At 43.0% G+C, this 19011-nt stretch overlaps 2 protein-coding genes and 1 long non-coding RNA gene across 3 annotated transcripts; 1 reads left to right on the forward strand and 2 right to left on the reverse strand.

Moving 5' to 3' along the window:
- The first annotated feature begins 263 nt into the window (after nt 1-263).
- Nucleotides 264-1158, forward strand: LOC122775960. Its single transcript, XR_006361150.1, has 2 exons — nt 264-674; nt 874-1158. It is a non-coding gene; the product is annotated as an uncharacterized LOC122775960 (long non-coding RNA).
- Nucleotides 1159-1732: 574 nt separating this feature from the next.
- On the reverse strand, nt 1733-11728 carry cav1 (caveolin 1). Its single transcript, XM_044036221.1, has 3 exons — nt 11560-11728; nt 10470-10637; nt 1733-3710 (listed from the first exon to the last, which is right to left on the reverse strand). The coding sequence occupies exons 1-3, from the start codon at nt 11593-11595 to the stop codon at nt 3369-3371; spliced, it is 546 nt and encodes a 181-aa protein (XP_043892156.1). The 5' UTR covers nt 11596-11728; the 3' UTR covers nt 1733-3368.
- A 2045-nt stretch (nt 11729-13773) lies between these two features.
- cav2 (caveolin 2) lies at nt 13774-18021 on the reverse strand. Its single transcript, XM_044036223.1, has 3 exons — nt 17752-18021; nt 17383-17570; nt 13774-15572 (listed from the first exon to the last, which is right to left on the reverse strand). The coding sequence occupies exons 1-3, from the start codon at nt 17899-17901 to the stop codon at nt 15422-15424; spliced, it is 489 nt and encodes a 162-aa protein (XP_043892158.1). The 5' UTR covers nt 17902-18021; the 3' UTR covers nt 13774-15421.
- Between the last annotated feature and the right edge of the window lie 990 nt (nt 18022-19011).

Below are 19011 nucleotides of genomic sequence, written 5' to 3' on the forward strand. Positions count from 1 at the left end.
CACTGAGCAGGAGCAAAGTAACCATGACCTGCTTGCTCCTCGGAAACTACGTAATAAACAGATCATCATCATGTTTATTGGTGCTTTATTGTCTTTAAGCAGCTTCACATCTGTGTCAGGCAACATGTACAGATCATACCGACTCCCCCACAACACATCTGAACACAGTCAGTCTCACCTGCACCACACAGAGAAGCACTGAGGTAGCAGCAGCAGCAGCAGCAGCAGCAGCAGCAGCAGCAGCAGCAGCAGCAGCAGCAGCAGCAGCAGCAGCAGCAGCAGCAGCAGCAGCAGCAGCAGCTGGTTACTTCTCACCCTGGTTGTATAAGGTCATTGCCATTTGCTCACAAGGTGCAACGTCCACCGCTGTCGTCTGTGTGGAGCTAACAGAGCTGTCTCTGTGTCCTCTCGTCCTCCTGTCAGGTCTGCACTGGGACTGTTAAACCGTTAAATCCCTGGAAATTTCCCCTCAGAGCACGTTTCGCCCTCTCTCTCTCTGCCAGGACCTGTTTATTTATCCTTCTCAGCAGTTTTCAGTAGTTTCATGATGGACGTTGAGAAGATAATCTTAGTCAGACGTGTCTGATATTATCATTTGGTGATTGATTTAGAGTCACAAGCTGAATGGGCCTGGTCTCTTCCTCTCATGAGTCATTCTTGACATTTTTCTTCAGGTATTACACAATCATCCGATAGAAATGTGACTTATTTTGATTTTATGATGTACAATTGAAAAAGCGGATTATGTAAATGCATAAATATTATCCGTGTGCTTTTAAAAACGAAGATTGTTAATGGTTCTGAATATAACCAAAGCATGTGGACACCTTTCTGAATGTTACGAATGTTAAGTCTTTTTTGTGTTTTCCACAGAGCCAAACAAAATAAAGGAGCTTCCCAGTGCACTGACAAAGAATTTGTGTCTGCACAGATCTGTGGGATGAACTGGAATTGTGTGATTCTGCCGCACAACAGAATCCAAAGTCTTGTGGCGAGACTTTTGCAAAAGATTCGGCAGCTGAAACAGACACAGATCGAGCCCTTTGTGGTTTTGAGATGACAAGTTCAACTCGTTTTTCATACATTTGGTCATGAAGTGCAGCTCTCTGATGCTACATAAATGCTATAATAAAACATGAGAGACATGAGACACTTCCACCTCTTTTCTGTTGTATCCACTTTGTTCTCTATTCAAACAATAAACCATTGTTTAGTTGCTATAAAGTAATTTTAATCATCTGGGCTGGTTTTAGGCTGCATGATTATGTGCATGAATTTGGTGGACTCTTTTCTGGACATTTGTTTTATTATTTGTTTCTCCTGTAACCATGGAAACGTTGTGCCAAGTTTGGATGTAAGAGGATATGAGCAACTCCACAGGCATTGTACTTGCACAGCACTGCCACACACGTACATACACGAACTATGGAGGTTTTTCTGCTGCTGGAAATTATATTTCAGCTGCTCATTGCTTCAACTTCATTCACCCTCATGTTTTTTTTCTTCTTCTCCTCTCTTTTCCACTGGCGCGTGTTTCTGCTGCAAAAATGAAGGAAACCAGTCCAAAAAAAAAAAGAGTATACTGAGAATCATTACACAATTAGATTTCCAATGACTCACTATCACATGAAAAAAAAGAGAACAAAAAAACCCAGTGTTTATATCTGACGTTGAAGCAGAGGCACATGTTCCAGATCATTATCATCCTTATAATAAAAAATAAACAAATGCATGATGGATTATATTAAATTTTAATGTGCACAGCGTTACATTGTACAGTAAAAGCGAGGAAGGAATTTTTTTTCCGTTTTTTTTTTATAAAAATATCACCTTTTAAAATACTCATTTCAAGAAACGGGTGCGATGACATTACCACTGTGAGAAGACAGCAGGCAGACTGAAGGTGAGCGTAATGTCTCTTACGAAACGTGGGAGGCATCCGTTTGATGCTTTTCAGCATTGTGTCCAAGGTCAAGAAGCAGGGTGGCAGAACAAAGTTGTGAACACGAGACAAGAAATGTGTGGGGGGGGGAGAGGGGGGGAGAGGGGGGAACCACACGCTCCACCTCACATTGTCTTTATTCCAATGCATTAACCTGCGCAAGTACCACAGTGCATAAGAAAAGTCTTCACACGCACACACAGCGTGCAAACACGACTGTTAGTAATCTGCTACCTTTGCAAATAACTTATAAAGATAGGAGATTTTTCATTAGTGCTATTCACTTCCAATACTTTTCCATAGATTAGTGCACTGGAATGAGGCCGTAGCTTGTTTAGTGTCATTTTCTGCATAAACACCCATACAGTACACATAGGATATGATTTAAACTAACTCCCTCAAAGTTCTTCATTTTCATAACGTAATTTAGGGGCACCGAGCTTCACTGTAAAGTAAAAAAACAAAGAAGAAAAGTCTGTCACTCGCTCATGCGATTATGAGGATGGTAGTAAGGATATAGGCCGCGCTGCAGAGTTTGGTTTGAGGCAAAAGGCAGAAGTAGACGCAGAGAGCAAGTGAGCGCAGATGCAAATCATCGGTGTACGATCGGGGCGGTGCGGCGGGCGTGGACGGCGCGTTGCTGGCAAGGTGACGCAGGTGCATGCAGGAACGAGGGCAGGTTCAGTGTGTCAGACTGCTGGAAAGCCAGGCGAGGGATGGTAGGGGTGGGAGTTTGTTTTTGGTGAGTTGGAGGTCATGTGGGCCAAAGGGAGGGTGTGTTACTGTGCTGTTCAGTTTGTGTTGTTTTTGCTTAGCTGGATAGAATTTGGCAGCAGACGTTCTCTCTCTCTCTCTCTCTCTGCTTTGACCCTCCCTGGCACTGATAGACACCCCTCCATCCTGCCCTGCCCAGAGGCTTTCAAAAGCAAACACAAAGCACAAGAGGAGACAGTGATACACTGTGACATCCCCTCTTCACATGAATCAGTCAAAGTGAGTGATAAGCTCTTCACAGACATGGGTAAAATGGAAGGACTTAACATCACGTGGCAAAACTAACAGAAAACTGATATGGCCCCCAGTTGCCTGCTTAAAAAAAAGTGTGGAATACAAAAAAACAAACAAACAAACAAGGGAACACAAACAAAACAACAACAAAAACCCAGAGCAACCTTTCGATTTCCTGTGCCCTCCAACACTAGTAAGAATACAGCTGGTAGAAAGGGGTGGTACCAGGTGCCATGTGACCACTCCCCTTCACCTCCAAAAATCCCCCCCCTCCCCGCCAAATTCTGGAAACGTTTCACCTCTTGTTTTCCAGAGAGTTATTTTATTTTTCTTCTTCTTTCCTGTTCTGAATTCACCCTCCATTTGAGTTGCTCCAGCCCTCCCGTCCTCCCTCCCCCCTCTTTCCGTTTATCCTCCTCTACACCTCCTTGGATGTGCGGATTCGGATGCTGCTGAGGCACTTGCCCATGGCCTCGAACAGCGGGTCGCAGAAGGTGTGCACGCAGATAGAGTAGACGCGACTGACGCAGTGGATCTCGATCAGGTAGCTCTTGACGCACGGCACCACGGCCCAGATGTGCAGGAAGGACAGGATGGCAAAGAAGATTCCCCAGATCAGCGCCAGGGGGATGCCGACCAGTGCCGTCAGCAGTCGGTAGCACCAGTACTTGGTGACGGTGAAGGTGGTGAAGCTGGCTTTCCACACACCGTCAAAGCTGTACGTCCCTGCGGGCTCGGCAATCACGTCCTCAAAGTCCACCTGAGGAGGAAAGAGTAGAAGATATGAGGACATGTTTTCTGACATGGAGGGAAGATCTTCATCCATTTTTTACAAACATCCTTTGAAATGTGATTGCTGCCGTGTCAGTTTCTGAAACCAGAAGGCCTCTATTGGACAATACTAGCAATGTGTCATGCCATATCATCTATTTTCCAATAAATGGAATCACAATTTACAAAATTGACATCATATTTGGTGAAAGAAGACTTGAAACAAGCACCTGAGGCCATCAACGTTTTCCCATAGACATCCATTTAAAAAGGGGTTCTTTTGGAACCAAAGCATTTGCCCCCTGGTGGCCAACTACAACATCTGTTCTTACTGGTGGAGTGAAATACTGAAACAAAGTTTCCTGTCAGAGCTCTGAGACAAAGAAAAACATGTCACTGAGAACCCAGTTTCCCTGATTCTGATTCTGATGAATATGGACCAATTTAACACCGAAGTTTATGACAGTAGCCTCGCAGTGAATAAAACAGGATTCTGTTTTTGTCAAACTTAAAGTTGATTTGTTGCTCTACCAGAGTTCAAACAAAACCACATTTCTTGTGCTAAAAGTTTCAGATCATGTGCAAGTAATGATGGCGAGACTTTCATGTGAGGATTAGCCGCCCAATGCTCATAGCTGGGAAAAAGGCACAAACGGCACAAGGGATCAGGCATAACCAGGGCAAATGGCTCCCTGGTGACAAGAAGTATGACTGTCATGGGGCACAAATCAGCTTTTCATTCATCAAAGAGCAGATAGAAGCTGAATTAACTTAATATACAGTAGAAAGGACACTATGTTCCCCCCACTACACTTTTGTGGTGAACTGTAGCACATCACGTCACAGTGACTGGTACAGTCCAACCAACCAACATCTACCCCGCCCCAAACACTGATTACAACAAACACTATGCAAATCAAAAACATCATCGTCTTTGAAGTGTTTTGAAAACAGCTTCCTCTACAAAAGATGAGCCAAAACTAACTGGACGAACCAACTAATTCCCTTTTAGTCTTAGTCTTTTTGCTGCTGTAAGCTAAGCTAACCAGCTACATCGATCCTCCATAATACTGTATTTAACAAACAGATCAATGCTGAAACAATGGTACTAATATAGCAATGAGGCAAAGAATGGGAAGAATATTTTTGATATTACTGATCAATAATTGCACAAGTGTCTTTGTGAGAGAGAGAGATGAGATTAGATTTGAAGGGAAAAAGCTTAACATAGTTTAATATCTGAAAACAGTGATCAATCATCACCAAATCTCTAGTCGTGTCCACTTTCCCCTCTCCAAAAATCAAAGCCGAAACTCCAATATTATGGATGCTGTCTACGTTTAGTATCTGTGGATCCTTGGACATTAAACTATGTTAAGATTTTGCTCTATAATGAGCTTTGACTGTGACTTTATCCTCCACATGAGGGTCACAGGGGGCACTGGTGCCAATCCCAGCTGAGTTAGGGCGAAAGGCAGGGTATACCCTGGACAGGACCACAATCCTTCACAGGGCCACATAGAGACAAACAACCATTCACTCTCAAACTCACACTTATGCCCAATTTAGAGTGTCCAATTTGCCAATTTTGGACTGTGGGAGGAAAGTGGAGAACCCGGGGCAAAAGGCAAGAGTGCTAAAAAAGAGAGGAGGGGAAACACATACAGCACAAACACCAACTGCCGATGCTGCAAAGAAACACAAATAATATAAGGAGTCTAAAAGAGACAATGAATGCAATAAAATATGTGTGCATTTTTTTAGAGATGGATCAATTGTCTTGGGTTTCAAGTTATGAAACCAGTGCATCCGTTCATGCTCATCAAATGTGAGGAGGATTGAGGATTTCAAAGGATATCTCTGTTTAAATATACATTTGCCTTATGACATTACCAAAGACAATGCCAGACTCAGTTAATATTTACACAGATGTAAAAATGGTAACGTAAACCACAGTGTTGCCTCTCCTTAAACTAACTTTAAACTAAACTAAACTAACTTGATGTCAGCACTCCGTTTGGAACCCTTCACTTTTCCATTTCACCATCAGTGTGACACTGGATAATATCTAGGAGAGTGATTGGTGTTACAGCCATTAGCTGTCAGCAGTTTCAACTGCTCTGTCGGACAGGACACGGTCTCCAAGGAACTGCATGATAAATATTGACTCTGTGCTTGGAAGCCTGTGGAGAGGACGAGTGGGTGAGTGTGCACTGCGACTCACACAACCTGCTGGAGACCTGAGAGGTGTGTTTACACTGAACGCACCATGTCCTGGTGCAGGAGGAGAGCCACACATCACATATCAGTCAAACACTATGGGCTGCGGCGTGTGCACTCGTTCATTCCACACCAACCAGAAATGGGAAACACATCACTTCCTGTGTGCACCACTGGATTGTTTCCCCTAATAAAGGACACACCACACACTGAGTGTTTAGAGCTGCAAACATAAAAGCTTCTTAGGAACTGGATTTAGCCTGATAATTATATAGCTGTATCAAACATTGACATGGTGCTCTTAACCCACCAAGTAGCTTAAGTCCTAACAATATTTAATGGTCTACATCTGGTCCAGCTTAAAAAGGACTGAAGATTGCGTAGTTTGTCTATTCTGGTTTAATGCTAGCGTCATAAAAAAGTCTGTCTGATTATCAAAGCCTGGTCTCACAAAACGTTACTCTACTATTTTTCTATAAACCATTCTGTACAGAGGAAAAAAATCATATGAGTCATTTGTGAAATGACACATCGCTCAAGTATTTGAAGCACAAGTGGTCGACGAGAGGCAGGAAGTAGAGTTGGAGAGACATTTGCAGTCAATGTCCATCTCGTAAACGTGTGACCTCGCCCTCATTTCAACACAGAAATCACCAAAGCAGGTAAAACACCATCCTCCTGGATGACTTACTTTAGAGCAAAGGTCTCAACATCCCAGAATAGTCCTGTTTTGCATCGAAACAGCAGCTTCTGACTGCAGCGGCAACATAAAGCCACTCTCCCAGCACAGACCCGGCAGGACTCGCTATAATATAAATCTCACTGCAGCCACAAAACCAGCGTGGCGTCCATTTAATTTTTCCACAGACCCACTCTGTGCCAGGCTCCAGGACTTTGTTTCAGACTAAATGAGAGGCTGTTGTAGGGCAGCGCAAACACAACCACAGTAAGATGGTGGTAGGTTTTTGAACTCTGTGAGTATGGAATTGTTGTTTGGCTGTTTTTCTGACAGCTTTTTAACTTGTCAGTGTTGTACTTTGTACAGTTCCAGGTGCATCCCTGGCTTAGTAATCCTCTCAATCCCCACACCAAAGTCCACAGAGAAAATCATGGATTTTACATCATGGCACACAGGAGTTGGTGATCCACTGTTGCCTCCTTCAGTAAATTCAAATTTGTTATTTCATGACTTAGGTATTTGAAATCTTTCATTTAGAATTATCAAAGTAATACAAACAAAAAAAAAATTGAAGATTTTCACAACAGCCTTTGGTGCACAGGAGTTGGAATTCTGTTAAGTGAGCCTTTCGTTAAGTTGTGAACACCATTGAACACCATTCAAGATTTCACTGAGCTTGCCAGTCTTTTGTGGGTTCTAGGAACAGGGGATGTCAGAAGTCAGTCAGTCAGTCATCATCTAACCGCTTTATCCTCCACCAGAGGGTCGTGGGGGGTGCTGTGCCAATCTCAGCTACATCGGGCGATAGGTGGTCCATCGCAGGGCCACACACAGATAGAGACAAACAACCATTCACTCTCACACTCACTCCTATGGTCAATTTAGAGTGTTCAATTTACCTAATCCCCACACTGCATGTTTTTGGACTGTGGGAGGAAGCCGTAGAACCCGGAGAGAACCCACGCACACACGGGGAGAACATGCAAACTCCATGCAGAAAGGCCCTTGTTCCAACTGGGGCTCGAACCCGGGTCTTCTCGCTGCAAGGCGATAGTGCTAACCACTACAACACCGGGTGGCCCCATCTGACAGAAGTTGGTTTCACAAAACAAGACTGACAAACAACAGTTGTGGTGACCAAATAGAAGCATGGTGTGTATGAAAGGCAGAGTATAGACATCTCTGTCATGTCAGAGGTTAGATATGAGACAATGGGGGGTCCAGTCGTCATGGCGACTGAAATACTGAGTAAATATGGAAAAGTGCTATTTCCAGAGCCTCATCTTCAGACTGTCAGCCATGCTTGAACAGACTCAGTGGAGGTTCAGGGTGTGAAGCATTTAATGGAGTCTTTTGTTGGTTTGAGGGATTTCGGTCGTCAGGCCTAATGTTTGGTTTGATTCAGGAGAGAGATTAGGATGAGTGGCTGTGGATATACAGGAGTTCCTTTCACCCAAAACACAGTCATTCAAGCCTGAACCACAAAGATAATCACACTATGCTGTGTATCAGTGTGGATCCCTGACAGCAACTGTAAAACAATGTCTAATTTAACTTTCTCTTGAGTTGTACTTCACAGAAGAACTTTTATCAGAATAAATCCTAATCCCAATTTTGAGACAAACCCACTTGGCAAAGATCTCCTCGAGTTAATGACTGTGGTGTTTTTGTGATACACCACACCTTTACTTCCTTTGTAAAGACAGTGGATGGAAACTTCTTCTTGCCTTGCACCAGCACATATTTCACGCAACATTAATAAATTACATAAACCTTTCAGAAGGAGAATGTCCACGAAAACCATGAGCTCTGCATGATGAGGGGAACGTTTCATTCCTTTCAAATCTGACCTCTGAGACATTTGGTCTGAATCTGCCACTGGAGCAACAAACTCTTAACAACTCACTCTCAGAAAAACTCCTCCAAAAGGAGGCGTTTATCTCACTCCACTGACTACTGGCTTCAGCCCTCGTCACTGCTAAATAAAGACCCACCATTCCTTCAGAGGAAAAATCTCATCTCCACACAGTGAACTCCGCATGCATGTCAGTAATGGAACATGTTTGATGTGGCCAGGGGGGATTGAGGCCAGCTGCAGGAGAACAGTGTGTAGTACTTTCCTTAGTGTGTGTCAGTGCTTACTGTAAGTCTAAAAGCACACTCCATTTGTGAGTGTGAGTGAGATTGCAGAATCTGGGTTTGCAGGAAGGGATTCCCTACTTGTGCGTTTTCGTCGGGACACACCAAACACACGCTTCCACTTGGCAAAGCTGTTTCCCTGACCTCAAAGCACCTCGGAGCCACTGTACACAGAAAAAACTTTCTGTTTCGTAAGAATAAGCAGCAGTTTTATCATGTGATTTAAGATCATTTCAGCAGCGGTCTGCTGAGTTGATTAGAGAGGGGTGGGAGGCGATCATAAAAGCTGCATTCTATTCTGAGACTGAAGGGAGAGTCTGAGTCACTGTCACCATGGAGGAGAAATGGGAGGCAGAGAAAGCAGAGTGTGGTGGGAGACGTAGAGGGAGAAGCAGAAACTGTAGAATCTTTTTTAAAAAAGTTAAAAAGTTTGCCCCAAATGTACCCCATAATCTCTATACTTGCTTATGTACATCGATAGTAGTCTTTTCTTTGTAAAAGAGCAGCTGGACATGTGAAATACAAACTTTTTTACACATTTTTAGACATCGTTATAGTTCATATAAATATAAAGTCCCAATGCGAGTATGTGAAGTTACATTACATAACTTATGAATTTATGAATTCATTTGGCATCTTATCTCATGTCACAGCACACATCTCTTCTATCTCTATCTTGTGTGAAAATAATCTTTTCCTACACAAAACTAACAAGGTCAGACAGTCCCTTGACATTTTGGGAGCTGACAGTGGCCAATAAAAAGCAACACATGGATATTTGCTACCCTGACGCAACTGCAGGAATGCAGGGAGGGAGTAGAGGAGCAGAATGGGAGGAAAGGAGGGAGGAGAGACGGGGAGTGGTGAGGGATATCCCCTTTTGACAAACCAGCTACTTGGGTGTTTCACTGTTTTAATAAGACAAAGTTGAAGGATTTCAAAGAGCGGAGCTATAACCCCCTCCTCGCCCATGCAGGGAAACTGTTTGACCCCCACTCTGATGTAAAAACCTGCCGCAGCTGGAGAGGAGGGCGGCCGGGCTCAGGCAGCTGCTGCTGCTGCTGCTGCTGACACGTCAGGTGGTTTCAGAGCACCACTCCTCTGCTGCTACACACTCTCCTCCTGTGCAAACTCCTTAAACCAAATAAACACTCGGTATTTATGCGGTCAGGCTGCTCTCTTATGGAAAGAACTCTACTTTCCGAAGAGCATAGGCGTGTGCAACAAGGACTGTGGGAAGCGTGTGTTCCAACAACAGGAAATTCGTAATGTTTCCTCCACTGGTTCGAGGATGTTCACATTTTCAAGTTCACTGCACAGATTGACGCGCAGATAGTTTACGCATGTGTTGTTTGTCCATTGTACTGCGCAAATTGCTTTCCTAATAGGGGCACGCCACGCCAGCGAGGAATAACACAACTGGAACCAGTGAGCGCAACTGTGCGCAAAGAGGAGTCAGTGCGCCTCTGACGCGCAACAGCATTTTGACAGCGCACACGCTTCAGTGCAGTTTTCCTGAGTTCCCCAAGTATTCAGTGAATATCAGACGGTTCCACTGATCCAAAAATAAAGTTTACAAGTGTTCGGATAAAGTTGGGACTTCAGGTGCCACACACACACACACACACACACACACACAGAAAGCTTACATTCAGGGTTACCTCTAACTTTTAAAGCTCAAAAGCTGTAATTATTGTGGCTTTGACTCACCTTGACAACGTCGTCATTTATATGCTTGGGGTCCCGGTTGACCAGGTCGATCTCTTTGGTGTGGACATCCTCCATCGTCTTCTCGTTCAGACTCTCGTTGTCCATGTCTTTATTGTTGGGTTTGTAAATGTTCCCTTGCTTTCGGATGAACGGCGAATGCAGAAACTCCTGTCAGGGTCCGGAGGAGGCAGAGAAAGGAGAGAATGAAGAGGAGGAGGGATAGTGTGCAGTGCGCTGCGAGGGGAGAGAGACTGCTGGAGCTGCGAGTCACCAGCCTGCCCCACAAACAGGGATGGGTTTAAATGAATAGAACGTGCAGCACCACACCCCTCGAACCAGCCGCAAGGGGTCCTCGCCACCCATACAGAAATCCTCACATACAGTTTATTCATCATGTACCTGAGCATGGCGAGGTTTTTGGGGGGAATGCGTAATAGCGTATAATCCAAATGCTCACGAAATTAGACTATTTCTGAACATAGTTTGACATCTCAAACAAATAAAAATATCGAATTGATTTTTAATGTTAAATGTGAATGTATTTAACAGCTTTAATTAAAAAAACCTTCGGGGTTTTCCTTGTTCTTTGCTTTAAAATGTGTGCGTTAAGTCTCCTTCAGCCTTCACAGTCCTAAAAGCCCTGCTGTTTATTCTCTTGACCACTTGACTCCTGTAGTCCACATTATATGTGGCTTCTCAGAATATTAGAAAAAAAAATAATGTTGGGAAAAAGTTTACTCTGCTTTTGCGCCTTTACGCACAGAAATGCGTAAAACGCGCGATGCGTAAAGCTATAATTGGTTAGTGGCTCGTGTTTTTCGCAGGTAAAACTTCACACTCTCGCGTTAATGCACACTGAATGGCTCCTCACATTCCCGCATCTGTGTGGGAGAAGCATTCATGACTAGGGGCCAAAACAGATAACGAGAGTTATAAAAAACCCTCTGCAGTTTGGAAAAATATAATTTAACCCATGAAGGCAAATAACAGGCGCGAGTAAATCATCAAGCTTCTGGATGAAGAAACGTCAGTGTCAGCTAAAACAAAAGGCATTTGTAAATAGCGGCAGCCACAGACGCGTATACTGTACCTCCTCTGTTTCGCCGTCCTTCGGTCCTCCTGTCATGTTGTCCTCAGGTTTGAACAGATCCACGCAGTGAAACCGTGAATAAGACAATATAGGAAGCAGGGAAGGAGGCGTGGAGGCAGAGTGAGAGGACCAGGGCTCTTCTCCAGGACAAACACTGATTTAATTCCTGCCCTTTTTCCTCCGTACGCGACTGGAATTTAATGCCACAGCTGAGGGGGGGAAACCTCCGGTGTTTCCACGGATCCCACACAGAGCGCACAGCGCGGGAGTCACCTGAGGGCAGACAGGAGAGCCACCGTGTAACCTGCCGGCTGAAGCAGAGACTGACTCGTCTCGCAGGCTAAAGAGACTGCTGGAACTCGCGTGGAATGACTTTATTTGGGGATCAAGGCAGAGTAAATGCCCCTTTTTGTTCAGTGAGATGTGGGCGTTAATTGGGGATGGCAAGGTGTGGATACTTGCCCTACCTTAGCCTGAGCGAGACAAATTCATGCGGTTTACATGAGGAAAGCGAGGGATGGGCAAGCAGAAATGAAATCAAGTGAATGGATGCAAATGAATGGAAACCTTTCTCACACTCAATCTGAATTAATTGAACTACTTATTTCAGCAAACACAGATGTTACTGCCGTTGCTTAGCTAATACAAATATTTGTAATCATGACTCCATGCAGCAGTTGAAGCCATGCTGGTCACTCAGGTCTGTTTACATTCTTCTAGCTGCTTTCAGCCACAATGATAATGGGTGTGTGTGTCGTTACAGGTGTGACTCAGTGTTTATAAAATAATGCTTTCATTTTTCACTCTTCCTAGGGTGTGAAAAGCTGTTTTGGTCTCGTGTCTCCTGGCATTTTATGCGTCTTCTGTTCTTCAGTCGAAATATTGCTACACCAGCACCAGCAACAACTGCCTATGCTGCAAAGAACCATTAAAAAGCAACGAGTTTGACAATAAACCCAATAAAACACAACAATATTGGCACAGTTTTTAATGTTAGTTCCAAGCGGCAATGCAAGTCAGAACAACATCCGCACCATAGGGTAAAAGTGCATACCAAACATTTTTTGTTTTGTTTTATTTTTCTGAACATGGGAATTTAATTACATAGGCGACCTTGAGTGGCAGCAGGTGTCCCCAGCTTTGGAGAAACTTTGACTCAGAGTGGAGCAATAAAAGTTATAGAAGATTAAGTTAAGAAGAGATGGATAGAGCAGACGGAGGTGAACATGTTTCGTTTGTTGTATGTGGTACAGTCAGTGCTGACTGCACTGTCAGTGTGCCAAAAACCAGCGAGAAACATGCCTGCCAGCAGAGACACAAGGAAACTGATTTTTATCCACTGAACAAAAGGCTCACACAATAAAATGTGTGCCTGCTAAATATCTTAGGAATGTGTTTGCCCTTAAAACTCAACCTGAAATATGTGTCACTGTACAATCCACTCTCTCCATGCACCAAACTGCAATGGAAAATCTGTTATTGTGTAATTTTGGTGTTAAATTCCTTATTTTGGAGGAACCAACATCACACTAGACACATTAAAAGCAGGTTATCTTCATGGACTTTGGTGTGGAAGAGTGAGAGTCAAGGGCGTAGGTTTGGTTACAAGACTGGTGCGTGGTAGGGACAATCTTGCTTTCTCCAAATATTGGTGGGGACATGTCCCCACTGTCCATATGCAAACCTACTCCCTTGGTGAAAGGTTAACAGACTCGTCAGAAAAGGTTGTCCAATAGTGAGACAAAACGATGCATCTTTTACTTAAGATATCCTACATTTAATTAAGTGAGCCTTTTGTTAAGTGCTGTCATTTCCTTTCTTATATCTCAGTGCAGTCAGTGCTTATTATGTGTCACCACAAAAACCTGAACTATAGATCAGTGTTATTATTGGAAATACTACACTTATTCCTTACCTTGTCTTTCTTTGGACTTATTTCTCTTTTCCTGTATGTGCCGCTCTCTGGCCACTCAATTTCCCCAGGTGAAAAAAATAAACTTTTCTGAATCTGAATCTGTGCGGGCCTGCAGCTCTAAAAGCGAAGCCTCAGGTTATGTTCCATCTACCTATAGCTCATTTTTGTATAGGGAAGTGTCTTGTGCAACCTCAGCAGAGTGATTTATTAGCGCTCTGGCACTCACTTGCGTCTCTCTTTCCCCTCTCAAGAAAACACTCATCTCCTGTGACTCCAAGAAGAACACACAAGACTTTACCTTGAGGAAAAGAAGTCTTTATTTTGGTGAGAAGTAACACATTTGGCCTTTTTAAAGTCAACAAATATAGTTGTATTTTGAGCTAAAAACCAGCTAAGAGAATTTAATACACAGTTATGATTTATTTGTCCAAAAATGATTATATGATGTATGAAGATTAGCTGGACTGAGGCTGTTTAGGGCAACATGTTATGTTATTTTTTTCCACTATTGCCCAACTTGAATTGATAAACTTGGCGACAAGCACAATATTAGCTGGCAACATGGCAGCCGTCCACCATCAGTGACTCTGACAGAGGTGCTGGAAAAAAGTGCCTGTCTCATTGTGCAAAAACAAGACAAAAAAGCAGGTCATATTCTGGTTTTCCACCACTAGACAGATGATCTCTGCGTCACATACAGTACAATTGAGATTGTACAGCTCGCAGCAGGTGGTGGAACTGTGCAAGCTTGTACCTGAAACTAATTTATCTCATCTAAGTTCACAAACTATGCATGTACCACAGTCTCAGCTCAGATGAGGCTTCAAACAGTCTTCATCAATCTGTGGTGACTGACGTGAACGTCTTTAATATCACTTCAAAAGCATCAATCAAAAAAAAAAGAAATCAGAGTCACCCCGGTCCAATAATATGAGTCCTGTCTCTGACATATTTCTGTAACATGTTACAACAGCTCTCGTACATATATCATAAGCATCTGTATCATGTTATTGCCAATGCACAGTGAAAACAACATGTGCAACAAGCCGTGGGCTTCTACTGTACATTATTATTATTACTAATAATGATAATAATAATAATAATAATAATAATAAAAACAAAATCTTTCTGACTGTCTCTGGTCCAGTTCATTACATTCAAATTATAGCTGAACTCTTTGCAAAATATACAACATGAAAAGGAAGCAGAAATATTACATCTTTATGCAAGTGAGCAGTCGCTACTCTACGTTTACTCTCCTCCTACTGAGCTATGAAAAAAAATCCACATCTCTCTCTTTCTCTCTCAGGCAAAAATAATGGAATGACAAGAATTTCTTTTGGTCACGATCAGAAAAACAACTCAGCTTCGAGCTCCTATAAAAGCTCAATGTTATCTGCATAGTGATACAGAAAATAGGGTATGTTAATATTTGTTCATGGTCACCTGTCCAGCTGTGGACCACACCTCTCAACCTATCTCGGCTCCCATGACACTCAAAGATGCAGCAGTTAAAATGATGGGAATGAAATCCTTCTTTATAGGCCACAGTCTGTTTTTTTTGTTTGTTTTTTTTAAGGTGCAATATGCAAAATTATAATATAAAGTGGAGTATGATATGACATCACTGCCTCTCTGGTGTGTTTATTGTGTTTTAGTACCATCACAACCACTGAACCCTGTATATAAATATTCTGCAATCAAATTGGAATAACTGCTGTTTCAATGCTGTGTATCTGAATTACAAGCGCTACAGTATGTATGCAGTATGTCACCTGCAGTCAGACTATATAATCCACGCTTAATCCTAAAATCATTCTACTCTGAAGCTGTTTCAGTCGTCTACAAAATTTCTTTAAAATAACTTTACTTTTAGAACTCCACTCGCATCATTTTTTTTTTTCTCCTGGGACAGAGAGACAGAGAGACAGAGAGAGGTCGTCTTCATCAGTCCTCAGTGATCTTAACTTGAACGGAGGACAGGCTCTTCCCCATGCTGGAGTAGAGCGGGGAAACAAAAGTGTCCATCAGACTCCTCCACACGATCTGGACGGACGGTAAGAGCATAATGCAGCTCTGGATCACAGGCATCACCAGCCTGGAAGAAAAGGTGCAAAAAAAGTTATCATGGATCAGATGTTTGTTTCCTTCACGCTGACCTACACTTAATGGACATAAAGTATTATCTATATACCTACACCTTGATTGACATCAAACTTAAGATGGGAGGGCAAATTGTAAGAGCCGCATTTGGAAACAAGAAATAAACAACAACTAATGGGAATGAATTGAATCACATTTTTTCCACCTATAGGTTAAAAAACTCCTCGGTGCTCCAGTCGGCACCCACTACTTTGTTTTCTTTCTGCATGAGTGACTCATGCATTATTATCATACTGTCCTGTGGTATTGGCTGACTCAGCGTCACATGACTGTGCCGCCGTCCTCCTTCACACACGGCGCTCTGAAGCTTGTGACCTAACCTCAGGTCAAAGATCATGCGAAAGTAACTGTCCATTTCTCTGTCCGCGTCTGAAGAATGTCCCACTCTGGTCCGAAAATAGGCCTCAGTCGCGAGTAGGATGCCAGCGCTTTGGCAAAAGACATGAAGCGTTCTTTTTTTCCACTACACCACACCACACCCACCCACCCTACAACACAACACAACCCCCCCGACTTTCCACAGAGCTCTTTCTTCTAAGCATAAAAACGCTGTTACGTTGAATGTCAGTAAATGGACTTTCTGGGTTGTGGGGAGGGAATGTATGTGCATGGAAGCACCTGGTTATACTCGCTGCAAGATCATTCAGATGGAAAGAAACACGACGTAATTATCCAAATATAAGTAGAAAAACATAAAGCTGACAGAATATTTCATTGGGCTATACAGCATGTGATATTATTTAATATACACAAGTGTGTTTGTGTAGTTCACTTCATTTTATCATCATATCTTAAAGTCAGTGTTGTAACGTAGCAAAGTACTTCATTCATGTATCTGTACTTTACTTTGTTATTTATATTTCTAGCGACTTGTACTCCACTACATTTCCTCTTTGTTACTACCAAATAAAATCAGAAGAAGAAGAGTTGGTAATATCAGATAATTACCTTTGATACTCCAGCACAGTAAATGTCATCTACTTTAAGACTTTTTAAGTAATATTTAAAAAAGCGACTTCAACATGGTAACATACTTGTACTTTCTTACGTTTTCTTAAGTTTTTTGTATGTACACAGATTTTAGCCACTCATTGCATCTATGCCTGTGACGTCTCAAGACTATGTTTGGTGTATCTCACCTTCAGGCAGCCTTATCCGATGAATCCAAAATGAAGCGTTTCAAAAAACGTCTTTTTATCTCAGCGGTGGAGGCAACAGCTCAATCACAACACACTGTGTAAAATGACTGATTTTCTCCAAATGGACTTTGGTGCGGGGAGTGAGCGGTGGTGACACAAACTTCAGTTTCCAGTAAAAAAAGAGGCTGTTTAATAGTGACATAAAGCAGTCAACGCACTATTAAGACATTGTAGTTTATGAGGTGAACCTTTTGTTTTTTATAGTGTCCATGTTAGGAACAATGTTTTCAATGATTTGAAGTACCACATCAAACCACGCCTCTAAAAAACTCAAACTTTCCCATAATTGATTATAGAATCAATTATGTCCATACAGTATCTTCCTGATAGTGACTTTTCTTATACAATTCCCCCAACTTCAGTATGTTTTGTTAACTATTTATGATTTGCATCATTTAAAAATATTACAAATATACATGTTTTCAAGTACAGTGATGTTTGAGTGCTGTGTGATGTGATGCTAACGTTTGGCACAGTGCCACAGACGCAGAGGCTACACCTGCAGGCGGAGGAGGAGGAGGAGGTGGAGGAAGAGCCTCTTCTTACCAGATGTGGATGCAGCTGAGGATCCCGAAGAACACCCCGAGGATGAAAGCCACGGGCACGGCCAGCAGAGTGGTCAGCAGGCGGTAAAAGACGTATTTGACCAGCTCGAAGACGGCGTGGCTTCCGATCCACACTCTGTCGAAGCTGTGCGTGGAGATGGGCTCCGCGATGATGTCGTCAAAACCAACCTGTCAGATCACACACACACACACACACGTGAACACAGACACTGTTAGTGACAGATTAGGCTTTAAACACACACACACACACACACACAATAGGAAACGTATAAAACAATATAAACATTTAAACTTGTGTAGTTTCACTTTGAAAGACTTCTTCCACACGGTGCGCACGAACTCACTTTACCTTTAGTTTGGAGTTGATATCGTTTGGATCCCGGTCCTGTGCCGCCGCGTACACGTTTCCCTTCTTCGACAGAATCGGCTCGATCGATCTGTTGAACTCGTCCTCGTCCATAATTATACTTGTGTCCGACCTCTCCTTCTCCAGACCCATGTTCTCAGCTGTGTGACGGGCAGACGACGCGGAGAAAGCAGCTGATGACGGTGCGCTTTGCGCTCTGGCTGCGCCGCCGGAGAGAGCGGCACCCCGCCCCGTATGGAAAGCTGCGCGCAGCGTGGGGCCGAGGTGACTTCCACAGAGTATTTCCACAGCTCGGCGATGACTGACGCCTTTATCTGGCCTCCAGTCTTGGGCTATGAAGACTCAAGTGACCTCAAAGCTTAATTCCAGCTCAAAACAGGAGCCCTCTGCATAACAGGGAGCGTTCGTTTCAGTTTGTTGCCAGACTCAAGGTCTAAAGGTTTAAAATTAGACACAGGTCCAAGAAAACAGTGTGTTTTTATGTGCAGTTGTGTGAGGTAATGACACATAAACTTTTCTTCATAAACATTATGAAAATGTGAATTCACGTTTGTTTAATTAAAGGTACAGTCTCCTTTCTCTTGCATTTCTAAGTGTTGTTTTGGAAAATGTAACAACATGTACTTTTGAATTATGCTGCAGAAAACATGAGTAAACTGTGTCCCTCGGGCCTTGTGTTCAGGATTTATATTATTATTGCTGTAGATGAACATACTGTGGAAGCGCCATAGTGTTGTTTGCGGTCTGGGTAAATAGATTGTCGTTTGCTTCACGCTCAGGACACAACAACATTGTTAGAATAACTGCAGCTCTTCAGACGTCTAAACAGGAACCCTGACAGGAAGAGCTTTCATACACATTTGTTACCAGGAGCAGACGTTTGAACTGACAACCCACAAACCCTCTGGACCATCATCATCGTCCTCGTCCTCACTTATACTTCCCACACTGGTTTAGTGAAATTAGATTAAGATTAGATTTTCTTGTTATTTGTTTCATTTTCTACGCAACAGTATTTCTGATTTTCCTCCAAGTACCACCATAGGAAGCTCGCGTACTACTGGTGGTACACGTACCAGAGTTTGAGAACCATGGTGTTAAGGTGCTGCTGAGATACACACATCTGAGCAGTGTCGCCCACTCCAACCCTCTGGAACTCACTCACTATTCACCAGGCACCAACTCTGTCTGGAGTCTTTTAAATCTGTGTTGAAGCAACACTTGTTCCTGCAGGTTTTTGTC

This window comes from Solea senegalensis, linkage group LG10 (genome assembly GCF_019176455.1).
Source record: "Solea senegalensis isolate Sse05_10M linkage group LG10, IFAPA_SoseM_1, whole genome shotgun sequence".
NCBI classification, from domain to species: Eukaryota; Metazoa; Chordata; class Actinopteri; order Pleuronectiformes; family Soleidae; genus Solea; species Solea senegalensis.